Source organism: Pseudophryne corroboree, chromosome 6, assembly GCF_028390025.1.
Source record: "Pseudophryne corroboree isolate aPseCor3 chromosome 6, aPseCor3.hap2, whole genome shotgun sequence".
In the NCBI taxonomy this organism is placed as follows: Eukaryota; Metazoa; Chordata; class Amphibia; order Anura; family Myobatrachidae; genus Pseudophryne; species Pseudophryne corroboree.
In genome coordinates, this window is record NC_086449.1 from 727,311,096 (window position 1) to 727,324,202 (window position 13,107).

General features: G+C 45.4%; 1 protein-coding gene across 2 annotated transcripts in view; it reads right to left on the reverse strand.

Moving 5' to 3' along the window:
- Nucleotides 1–544: 544 nt before the first annotated feature.
- Nucleotides 545–13,107, reverse strand: part of IKBIP (IKBKB interacting protein) — an 86,504-nt gene continuing 73,941 nt past the window's right edge. The window contains exon 3 of one of the 2 annotated variants that reach the window (XM_063928434.1): nt 545–1,385. In XM_063928434.1, the coding sequence (XP_063784504.1) occupies nt 651–1,385 (735 nt within the window). In that variant the 3' untranslated portion in view covers nt 545–650. The remainder of the gene's footprint in view (nt 1,386–13,107) is intronic. The other variant, XM_063928433.1, reaches the window with a different exon arrangement.

The following is a 13,107-nucleotide window of genomic DNA, read 5'->3' on the forward strand; positions in this document are numbered from 1 at the left end:
CAGCTGCTGCATACAAAGATGCAGCAGCTGTACTAATGTGTCCATCTCCGAATCATGCCTTGTATTAGGTTGCTGCTCCATATTACTGAGGGTATTCGTTCAGATGGTCGACAATGTTAAGGTCGACACTCATTAGGTCGACATTGACATGGTCGACACATGAAAAGGTCGACATGGCTTTTTTTTTTTAAAAGAAAGATTTTCAACATTTTCATACTTTACTATTCCCAATCGTAGTCCACGTTGATGGTAATCTGTGCCAAGCGCCGCGGCAGTGGTGCGAGGCACCTTGCCCGCAGCATGGCGAGCCATGCAAGGGGACGCGGTACACTAATTGGGGTTCCTGGTCATGTTACGAATAAATGACACCAAAAACAGTTCAAAAATCCATGTTGACCTTCTCATGTGTCGACCATTTGTCCATGTCAACCATGTCAATGTCGACCATTCATACCGGAAGCATTACTGGGGGTGAAAAGAGGATACATAGATAGCAGTGGTAGAAATAAGATTTATACAAATCAATGACACTTGAAAAAAAAACTAAAAGGAGGGGAAGAAAACCCCCCAACTAATTTTAATATGCAAGGAACCGTAACATAAGATGACTATCCATGGCTCAATAACCAACTTTCATGATGTTTAACCAGCTACACATCGCCAATTTTATTATTTAGATCTACGATTTCTGACTTAATCACAGTTAAATTGTACATTTTATCGCTCAACAAACTAATTTCTTTCTCTCTGCTCAAGATATCAGATGCCAGACGGCCAATTCTTAAAGACAGGTCGTTTATCAGAGATTCTAAGTTAGCAAAGTCTTTTCTCAGGGTGAAAACTTTGGGTTTTAACTCATTGGCAAAATGTACAGCTTGCATGACCTTGAGCCTGTCGCTCTCGAGCTGTGAGAGTTGGTCAAAGTTATCAGAGAAATTGCCTCTGAGTTCCGTTAGTCTCTTCTTGAGAAGGTCTATCCTGTCCGAATTTCTTGACACCGAACTCTTAAGAGCGGTGATACGGTCAATGCTGCCGACTAAAGCATCTCCGATACTCTGAGCAATGTTTTTCTCCACCTTCTCCAATTTTTTCTCCAACTCATTGATGTTGTTTATTAGAGAGACAATGTCACTCTCCATCCCGGATATCCTTCTAACATCTGTCTTTACGGTGGCAATCTTGGTGGAAATGTCTTTGGTAGTAGTTGTGGTGCTCTGTTCCATATGGGAAATGTCTTTTTCTACCGTAGTAAGGCTAGCTTCCAGCTGCCTCCTCTTTGCAGAGAGGTCCATCATCCATTGCTCAATACTGTTAATATCTTTCTGAAGCTGTTCTAGGTGTTGGGTGTCTTTCAGCTGTGCCGCGGTCTGTGTGGTTTTTTCTAACTACAACAAAATAAAAATAAATAAATAAATATACATATAAAGTCCCATTTTAAAGAAAACTGAAAAGGAAATGAAAAGAACTGAATAAAAAGTGCGAGGATGTTGGAGTTACAGCACAGACCAACAGGAGATGGATCTCATTACCCACCCCATTACTGGAATCCAGAGGCCAATCTTTGGGGTATATTTACTAAATAAATGTTTGTGTTGTTTTTCTTTCTATATGTTTTATTTAAATGGATTCAATTAACTCCACCCCCCGTATCTTTCCACCACTGCTGTCTGTGTTTCCAGAAAATGGGTGTGTCAGCTCCATTTTTTGGAAGCGGCGATTCCAGTGTTTGCGTCTACCTATGCAAGTAGGAAGGAGGCAACCTTCGAGTAAGCTTATGCTTTCCTTCAGACGCCTCCTGCAGCATTAGCATATTTTTGCACAGCAGCTGTAGACAAAGATGCAGCTGCTGTGCAAATATGTCCATCTCTAAAATCAGGCCCTGTGAACGCATTGGGTAGAACCCCCAATTTTCTGTATGACTGAGTCATACTCTTTCTCTTAGAGGACATTCCACAAAAAGGGATAACCCATTAACGATGGTATCCGGATGATAGACAGTGTCTAGTTAGTCAATAGATAGACACCATATGTTAGACAGACATTAGGTCGACAAGGTCAAAAGGTCAACATGAAAAAGGTAGCTAGTAGGGAGGCCGATCCCGGGATTTAGGGCCACAAATGGCCGGAATTCAATCCCGGGATTGGAAGCTCCAATCCGGGGATTGAGGGATCAGCGTTGAGCGTCCTCAGGACGCTCAGACGCTGCCCGGCTTCCGCCTCCCCAGCACAGCGTGAGAGGTCACGCTGCGCTGTCTCATGCCGCCAGGAGAGAGCTGAGGATGTTCCCCACCCGCCCTCCCCCCGGTGTGTGGTGAATTATGTGTGCGAGGGGGGCGGCCACATGGAAACGGGATTGACCATTTTTCAATCCAGATACCCAGGATTGAAAAAAAAATGGCCCGGGATTGGCCTCCATAGTAGCCAGTACAAAAGGTCGACAGGGTAAAAAGGTCGACACGACAATGCACAACATAAAAAAGGTAGACTCAGGGTTTCTTAAAATTTCACGTTTTTGGACTTTTTCATACCTTCTCTATCCATGTCAGCATAGAGTTGGTTATAAGCCTTGTGGCAAGCGCAGCGAGCCCGAAGCGTGGCGAGCGAAGGGATACATTTCTACGATTGGGGATCCGAGATGACAAAACTATCCACACAAACCCCAAAAATGCAAACAAAAAATGGTGTCTACCTTTTTTATGTCAACCATTTTCATGTCGATCTTTTGATTGTATGATTTTTGATCCTGTTGATTTTTTGACTGTCTAACATGTGTTTATCTATTGACTGTCTAACTAGACACTGTCTATCTGTTATACCACACCCATTAACAATACGCTAAAAACAAAACTGTTGTGTTTTCATTAAAGGGAGGTGACAAGTTAAAGCGGGGAGTAAAATGAAGCCATAGGAATGAAACTTGTAGAAAATATATAAATAAATAAAAAAAACAGAACCTAGAATACAAAATATTCAGATGTTTAAAAGTTGCTTATTTTACTAATAAGATGCGGAAGATAACGCAAACAGTACAAATGTACTAAACGGTGAGCTCTGCAGGCAAACGTAAGCATGAAAGGGATTGGGTTGAGAATACAGCACAGGATTGAGTGATATATAATGAGTACTAATAATAAGATTTTAAACCTACCGGTAAATCTTTTTCTCCTAGTCCGTAGAGGATGCTGGGGACTCCGTAAGGACCATGGGATAGACGGGCTCCGCAGGAGACATGGGCACTAAAAAAGAACTTTAGGTATGGATGTGCACTGTCTCCTCCCTCTATGCCCCTCCTCCAGACCTCAGTTAGAGAAACTGTGCCCAGAGGAGACGGACAGTACAAGGAAAGGATTTTTGTTAATCCAAGGGCAAGATTCATACCAGCCCACATCATTCACACTGTATAACTTGGGATATACGAACCAGTTAACAGTATGAAACAACAAAGCATCAGTCCGAGACTGATCAAAACTGTAACATAACCCTTATGTAAGCAATAACTATATACAAGTCTTGCAGAAGTAGTCCGCACTGGGACGGGCGCCCAGCATCCTCTACGGACTAGGAGAAAAAGATTTACTGGTAGGTTTAAAATCTTATTTTCTCTTACGTCCTAGAGGATGCTGGGGACTCCGTAAGGACCATGGGGATTATACCAAAGCTCCAGACCGGGCGGGAGAGTGTGGATGACTCTGCAGCACCGACTGAGCAAACAGGAGGTCCTCCTCAGCCAGGGTATCAAACTTGTAAAACTTTGCAAAGGTGTTTGACCCCGACCAAGTAGCAGCTCGGCACAGTTGTAATGCCGAGACCACTCGGGCAGCCGCCCAAGAAGAGCGCACCTTCCTAGTGGAACGGGCCTTTACCAATTTTGGTAACGGCAATCTAGCCATAGAATGAGCCTGCTGAATAGTGTTACAGATCCAGCGAGCAATAGTCTGCTTCGAAGCAGGAGCGCCAACCTTGTTGGCTGCATACAGGACAAACAGTGCTTCTGTTTTTCTGACCCGAGCCGTTCTGGCCACGTAAGTTTTCAAAGCCCTGACCACATCAAGGGACTCGGAATCCTCCAAGTCTCGCGTAGCCACAGGCACCACAATAGGTTGGTTCATATGAAAAGATGAAACCACCTTAGGCAAGAATTGAGGACGGGTCCGCAATTCCGCTCTATCCACATGGAAAACCAGATAGGGGCTTTTATGAGACAAAGCCGCCAACTCCGACACTCGCCTAGCCGAAGCCAAGGCTAACAACACCACTTTCCAAGTGAGATATTTAATTCCACCGTTTTAAGGGGTTCAAACCAGTGTGACTTAAGGAAACTCAACACCACGTTAAGGTCCCAAGGCGCCACCGGAGGTACAAAAGGAGGCTGAATATGCAGCACTCCCTTCACAAAGGTGTGTACTTCTGGGAGAGAAGCTAATTCCTTCTGAAAGAAAATGGATAGGGCCGAAATCTGAACCTTAATGGAGCCTAATTTTAGGCCCAAATTCACTCCAGTTTGTAGGAAGTGAAGGAAACGGCCCAGATGGAATTCTTCCGTAGGAGCATTCCTGGCCTCACACCAAGAAACATACTTCCGCCATATACGGTGATAGTGTTTAGCTGTCACGTCCTTCCTAGCCGTTATCAGAGTAGGAATGACCTCATCCGGAATGCCCTTTTCCGCTAGGATCCGGCGTTCAACCGCCATGCCGTCAAACGCAGCCGCGGTAAGTCTTGGAACAGACAGGGTCCCTGTTGCAACAGGTCCTGTCTTAGAGGAAGAGGCCACGGATCTTCTGTGAGCATTTCCTGCAAATCCGGATACCAGGCCCTTCGCGCCCAATCTGGAACAATGAGAATTGTCTGTACTCCTCTTTTTCTTATTATTCTCAACACCTTGGGGATGAGAGGAAGAGGAGGAAACACATAGACCGACTGGAACACCCACGGTGTCACTAGGGCGTCCACTGCCACCGCCTGAGGGTCTCTTGACCTGGCGCAATACCTCTGTAGTTTTTGTTGAGGCGGGACGCCATCATGTCTATCTGGGGCAGTCCCCACTGACTTGCAACCTGTGCGAAGACTTCCTGATGAAGTCCCCACTCTCCTGGATGTAGATCGTGTCTGCTGAGGAAGTCTGCTTCCCAGTTGTCCACTCCCGGAATGAACACTGCTGACAGTGCGCTTACATGATTTTCCGCCCAGCGAAGAATCCTGGTGGCTTCCGCCATTGCCACTCTGCTCCTTGTGCCGCCTTGGCGGTTTACATGAGCCACTGCGGTGATGTTGTCTGAATGAATCAGAACCGGTAGGTCGCGAAGCAAAGTCTCCGCTTGACGAAGGGCGTTGTATATGGCCCTCAGCTCCAGGACGTTGATGTGAAGACAAGTCTCCTGACTTGACCAAAGACCTTGGAAGCTTCTTCCCTGTGTGACCGCTCCCCAACCTCGGAGGCTCGCATCCGTGGTTACCAGAATCCAGTCCTGAATGCCGAACCTGCAACCCTCTAGAAGGTGAGCACTCTGCAGCCACCACAGGAGAGATACCCTGGCCCTGGGGGACAGGGTGATCAACTGATGAATCTGTAGATGTGACCCGGACCACTTGTCCAGTAGGTCCCATTGGAAGGTCCTCGCATGGAACCTGCCGAAGGGAATGGCCTCGTAATACGCCACCATCTTTCCCAGGACTCGAGTGCAGTGATGCACTGACACCTGTTTTGGCTTCAATAGGTCCCTGACCAGAGTCATGAGTTCCTGGGCCTTTTCTATCGGAAGATAAACCCTTTTCTGGTCCGTATCCAGAATCATGCCTAAGAAGGTCAAACGAGTCGTAAGAACCAACTGTGACTTCGGGATATTGAGAATCCAGCCGTGTTGCTGTAACACCTTCAGTGAAAGTGACACGCTGTTCAACAACTCGTGATCTCGCTTTTATTAGGAGATCATCCAAGTACGGGATAATTGTGACACCCTGCTTGCGCAGGAGCACCATCATTTCCGCCATTACCTTGGTGAAAATCCTCGGGGCCGTGGAAAGCCCAAACGGCAACGTCTGAAATTGGTAATGACACTCCTGTACCGCAAATCTCAGGTATGCCTGATGAGGTGGATAAATGGGAACATGAAGGTATGCATCCTTTATGTCAAGGGATACCATAAAATCCCCCCCTTCTAGGCTGGCGATGACCGCTCTGAGCGATTCCATCTTGAACTTAAACCTTTTCAAGTATAGGTTCAAGGATTTTAAATTTAAAATGGGTCTGACCGAACCGTCCGGTTTCGGGACTACAAACAGGGTTGAGTAATACCCCCTCCCTTGTTGAAGCAGGGGAACTTTGACCACCACCTGTTGAAGACACAATTTGTGAATTGCATTTAAAACTATCTCCCTTTCTGGGGAAGAAGCTGGTAGGGCAGATTTGAAAAACCGGTGAGGAGGCACCTCTTCGAATTCCAGCTTGTAACCCTGGAAAACAATTTCTATTGCCCAGGGATCCACCTGTGAGTGAACCCAGATGTGGCTGAAAAGTCGAAGACGTGCACCAACTGGGGCGGACTCCCTCAGCGGAGCCCCAGCGTCATGCGGTGGATTTTGTAGAGGCCGGGGAGGACTTCTGCTCCTGGGAACTAGCTGTGGTAGGCAGCTTTTTCCCTCTGCCCTTACCTCTGGCAAGAAAGGACGATCCTCGTACTCTCTTGTTTCTATTTGACCGAAAGGACTGCATCTGATAATGTGGCGCTTTCTTAGGCTGTGAGGGAATATAAGGCACAAAAATTTGATTTGATTTACCTGCCGTAGCTGTGGAAACCAGGTCCGAGAGACCTTCCCCAAACAATTCCTCACCCCTGTAAGGTAAAACCTCCATATGCCTCTTTGAGTCGGCATCACCTGTCCATTGCCGGGTCCATAGGACTCGTCTAGCAGAAATCGCCATAGCGTTGACTCTAGAACCCAGTAGGCCAATGTCTCTTTGAGCATCTATCATATATAAGACAGCATCCTTAATATGACCCAGGGTTAATAAAATGGTATCCTTATCCAGGGTATCCATTTCCGCCGATAAGGTATCTGTCCATGCTACTACAGTGCTACAAACCCAAGCCGACGCTATCGCCGGTCTGAGTAAGACACCAGAATGTGTGTAAATGGACTTCAAGGTAGCCTCCTGCTTGCAATCTACCTGAGGGTAGCCGTATCTTGGGATGGCAGCGCTACCTTTTTGGATAAGCGTGTCAACGCTTTGTCCACCCTTGGGGAGGATTCCCACCGTATCCTGTCCTTAGTCGGGAAAGGATGCGCCATAAGAATCCTTTTGGGAATCTGCAGTTTCTTGTCTGGAGATTCCCAAGCCCTTTCAAATAACTCATTCAGCTCATGAGATGGGGGAAAGGCTACCTCAGGTTTCTTTTCCTTATACATGTGTACCCTCGTGTCAGGGACAGGGGGGTCCTCTGTGATATGCAAAACATCTTTTATTGCAATAATAATATATTGAATACTTTTAGCCAATTTTGGCTGTAACTTTGCATCATCGTAGTCGACACTGGAGTCAGAATCTGTGTCGGTATTAGCGTCTACTATTTGGGATAGTGGGCGCTTTTGAGACCCCGAAGGTCCCTGTGACAAAGGGGCAGGCAGGGCTCGACTCCCTGTACATTCCCTGGACTCAGCTTTGTCCAACCTTTTGTGCAATAAGTTCACATTAGCACTAAAACATTCCACATATCCAACCAGTCAGGTGTCAGTGTTGCCGACGGAGACACCACAGTCATTTGCTCCACCTCCTCCCTAGGAGAGCCTTCTACCTCAGACATGCCGACACACGCGTACCGACACACCACACACTCAGGGAATCCTCTTATCTGAAGACAGTTCCCCCTCAAGGCCCTTTGGAGAGACAGAGAGAGAGTATGCCAGCACACACCCAGCACTAATGACCCAGGAAAAAACACAATATGTTTACCCAGATAGCGCTTTTTATCTTTATCTGCGCCAAATTATGAGCCCCCCCCTTCTTAAAAACCCTCTTTCACCGTGTAAGCAGGGGAGAGTCCGGGGAGCTTCCTCTCCGCGGTGTGCTGTGGAGAAAATGGCGCCGGTGAGTGCTGAGGAACGAGCTCCGCCCCCTCAGCTGCGGGCTTCGGTCCCGCTGAAAATAAAAAAAAAACTGGCAGGGGATCTCTTATATACAGTGCCCAGCCTGTATATATAATTTTAAGCCAGATTTGGAGGTTCTTATTGCTGCCCAGGGCGCCCCCCCTGCACCCTTACAGTGCCTGCCGTGTGTGTGTTGTGTGGGAGCAATGGCGCGCAGCGTTACCGCTGCGCGTTACCTCAATGAAGATCTGAAGTCTTCTGCCGCCTCTGCAGTCTTCTTTCTTCACATACTCACCCAGCTTCTATCTTCCGGCTCTGCGAGGAGGATGGCAGCGCGGCTCCGGGACGAACGGCAAGGGTGAGACCTGCATTCCGTTCCCTCTGGAGCTAATGGTGTCCAGTAGCCTAAGAAACAGAGCCTAACATTAAAGTAGGTCTGTTTCTCTCTCCTCAGTCCCTCGATGCAGGGAGTCTGTTGCCAGCAGGCTCCCTGAAAATAAAAAACCTAACAAAATACTTTCTTTTCAGGAAACTCAGGAGAGCTCCCTGTAATGCACCCAGTCTCCTCTGGGCACAGTATTAAACTGAGGTCTGGAGGAGGGGTATAGAGGGAGGAGCCAGTGCACACCCATACCTAAAGTTCTTTTTTAGTGCCCATGTCTCCTGCGGAGCCCGTCTATCCCATGGTCCTTACGGAGTCCCCAGCATCCTCTAGGACGTAAGAGAAAAATAGAATAATGTCTCCGAGAAAAACGGACAGATTAGACAATAGTCTAGTATTGATCACCTTCTACCAGTGAGGGTAAATGCCTATGGGTAGAAAAAACGGTGATTGTCAGCGGTGCTCCCAAAGGTCCAAACGTATTTTAAGATAGGAAGAGAAAAGCTAGAAAAAAATGACCTTGGTTGGGAGCACTCACTCCCGGAAAGCATCTTAAAGTTATTAATATATGTATAAGTAGTAATGTAACATTGAAATAATTAAAATGTAACTTTTAATAGTATATATGTAAAAAATAGGTACACCAATCAAAATTGCGAGAAAAAAAGAATGATAGATAGATGGCTCTAAACTTTATAAACCACAAGTGAAGCTGAATCTGCGAAAATGTTAATGGATTAATTAAATATAAGTTAGGTGTCTGGCAAAAATAAGGCCATCCTACCGCAGGGTCAGCGCAATCTGAATCCTTATAAATAAAATCCTTTTATTGAGAGGATCACAGAAATACAACAGTAAACAAGTCATACCAAGCACATTGGTTAGATAGATTACAGAAATAACTACGATGACTTATAACATCATCAAGTCGGATCCAATTTTGAAGTTTTTAAAGTAACAAGAAGGAGATCTCTCGGCTACGGAGTGGCAGTCCATCAAAGAGAGCAGGAAACAGAGAATGTAACAAAGATAACAGAGTAGAGAAAAGCAGGGAGAAGGAAGAGAGAGAGAGAACAAGTCAAGACGAAGGAATAGAAAAGGGAGAAAGAAGTTGAGGGGTGGCCTCCGGAGTCAAGAATTTAGAGAGGCATCAATTTTAGGTTATCAGGTTACAAATGGGGAGGAAGCCTGTTGGAAGGTTAGCCAGGGAGACCAAATTTTATCAAATTGTCTAGAGCAAGTACGAATAATAGCAGTCATATATTCCATTTTGTACACATACCAAATTCGGGAGATTATCACCGGCATAGAGGTGGGGATTGGGTTTTTCCAGTTTAATGCTATTTGGCATGTCATCGCCGAAACTACATGCCGAAAGTGTTTATTTTGATGTCGATTAAGGGTAGGCAGAGTCAAGGGGAGCAAAAAATATTGGGGGTCAGGAGAAATAGAGGTCTCGAATAGGTGCGAGAGCAGGGTGCTAAGCTCCCGCCATATTTTACAAATTTTTGGGTAGGTCCACCAGATGTGCATAAACGAGCCTACACCTGCACACCCCCTCCAGCACTCATCCGAGACATTCGGGAACATAGTATGTAAACGAGAGGGGACATAGTAACAGCGATAATTTATAGATATTTTCCTTGATTTTAACACAAATGGAACTAGAAGTAGCGTTATCCCAGATGTCAACCCAATCCTCATTGTCTATAGTAAGTCCCAGGTCCTTTTCCCATGCCAGTTCGTAAGGAGCCCGGGTCGTGGTAGAGTTGTCGTTTCGCAAGGCATAGATATCGGAGATTAAGCCCTTAGTGTTAGAACGTTTCCAGCCAATATATTCGAAAGAGGATAGTTTTCTATTGAGAAGAGTGGAGGCTATTGTGGAGTGGAAATGTCTAGTTTGTAGATAGCGAAAGAAATCCGAAGACAGAATTACCGAATATATACGAATACCCGAATATCTGCAAACTGAGGAAAGGAAGCATCAAGAGTAATGTCATTGATATAAAATATGTTTCCCAAGTGCCATGTTGTAAAGGAGTATCTACACATACCAAGGGGAAAGGCTGGATTATGGAACAGTGGAATCAGAGAAGATGGATGTGGGGCCAGAGCGAACCGTCTATTTGCCAAGTCCCACGTAGCTAGTGAATGATACACTACAGGATGAGAGAGGACAGCACGAGGGTGCTAACTCCTAGGAAGCCACAGTAGAGAGGATAACGTGGCCAAACCCATCTCCTCCGTCTCAATCCTCACCCAGACTTTCCCAGCTCCACCCTCATTACACCATTGTACACATTGGGAGAGCTTTGCAGCATAGAAGTATTTTCTAAAATCTGGGATACCAAGTCCACCCCTTCTGGTGGAACACTGGAGTAGTTTGAGTCTAATACGAGGGCGTTTACGATTCCATATAAAAAAGGACATTTGGTGTTGCAAGGTTTTAAAAACAGGGAGGTATATAAATCTGAAGAGTCTGAAACAGATATATAAGTCGGTGGAGCACACTCATCTTGACAGAATTTATTCTACCTATCCAGGATATGTAGTAGTTGGACCATTCCAATAAATCATCTTTGATTTTTCCTAATAGGCGGGATAATTTGCTGGTGATAGTGAGTCAAGTAAGTACCGAGGTATATTTTATTTTTATGCCAGATGCAGGGCAGCATAATTTCCAATTCATGCTTTAAGCGCTGCCAGGATATGAAAATCAAGAACCTCTGTTTTGTCATCATTCATTTTATAACCCGAGTTTTGAGAATACGAGCGGATCTCGGATAAAAGAGATGGGAGGGATTGGGCCGGATCCGTAAGAGAAATCAGATCATCAGCAGCGTATAACGCAATTTTGTGCTCTGATAAGCCCGTAGACACTCCGTGGATAGCTGCATCACTGCAAATCTTTGCCGCCAGAGGCTCCATGACTAGTGCAAATATTAGAGGCAAGAGTGAGCAACCCTGTCTGGTGCCATTGGAAATCCCAAAACTAGCGGACGAAACACCATTGACCAAAACCTGGGCTGACGGGGAGCGGTAAAGTGCTTTGACCCCATCTAAAAATGTACCCGAAAATCCCATTTTACCAAGGACTGCGAAGGCAAATGACCAGGAGATGCTGTCAAAGGCCTTTTCCGCTTCAAGAGCCAAAAGAAGGGAAGGATACTTCCGCTTTTGAATGGAATAGATTAAATCAATTGCCCTTCTGGTGCTATCCGACGCCTGGCGTCCAGGGATAAACCCAACCTGACCCAGGTGGACCAAACCAGGCAGCAGAGGGGCCAGACGATTGGCTAAGATTTTCGCATAAATCTTCAGGTCTACGTTCAGTAGAGAAATTGGTCTATAATTGGAGCATCTAGTCGGATCTTTATCAGGCTTTGTGATTACCACGATATCAGCCCGGGTTGTCTCTGGCAGAAAGGAAGCTCCCTCAAGAATATATTTAAAGAAAGAGGAAAGATGCGGGGCCAGCTTCTTCACAAACAATTTATAATATTGGGCTGTGAAGCCATCGGGTCCTGGGTCGACAGATGTATGCATAGAGTGTATAGCAGCTATCGTCTCCTCATCCAAGATCCGGCGATTAAGTGCATCTAACTGGACGTCTGATAGGGCTGGCAGGGGGGTGACCCTTTTATCTATTAATATGCCCGCTTTAAAGTAATAGATTTTGATTCAAGTATTTTGAAAAAGCTTTGTAGTTTTACAAAGTACATTCTACAGTTACCAGTTTCCAGCAGGAACAATGTGACATCTGTCATTATATTTCATGGGCTATAACACAGACATTACTGGCTGTGACAGACTTTGTCCTCAGGTGTGAAATTCTGGCTCTCACTCAGCGTCTCTTAATGGTCATATGAACATGTTGTAAACAGGCGCTGGGTTACACCTATGGAGGCGGCAGATAACGGAGGCAGCTTTATGGGCTGTAATGTGCATGGTAACCAGGATTATAGCGCTAAAGAGCCTTGCTGCAAAAATTTAAGGGACAAAAACAGTTATAGAAATCTATTTCCATCCATTGAGAGTTTAGTTTAAATAAAAATGGGTGTTAAAGATTTGGGGTGGAAATCAAGGAGCCTCTACAAAAAAATCCTGGACCTGTTGGCCAAAAATCAGGATACAGTCATCTATCTATCTATCTATCTATCTATCTATATATATATATATATATATATATAAAAAATGGCTAACACTACTCCTCACCTCTATGGGGAGAATTCTAAAGTTTTGCACACCAGTGGCCACTGGATGGCATCCAATGGAGCAATTTATGTGTTGCTCCATTTGGGCACGCACAGCCACTGGCACTACAATTATGTTGTTCCGTCATTTTGACGGGCTGGTAACTAGTATACAGTATAATGCAACATACCAATGTTCTGTAGCATGGTCATATAAGTAACCATTTGTAATATAAGTAGATATTTATCACAAGATCTGAGGACCTGCAATGCCTTCATGTAGGTTACGCTGTATCGTTTTTTTTAATGAAAATATGAATGAGTGCCTTATACTTTAGTTTTGCTAGCTATAATAAGATTTTACTTACCGGTAAATCTATTTCTCGTAGTCCGTAGAGGATGCTGGGGACTCCGTAAGGACCATGGGGATAGACGGGTTCCGCAGGA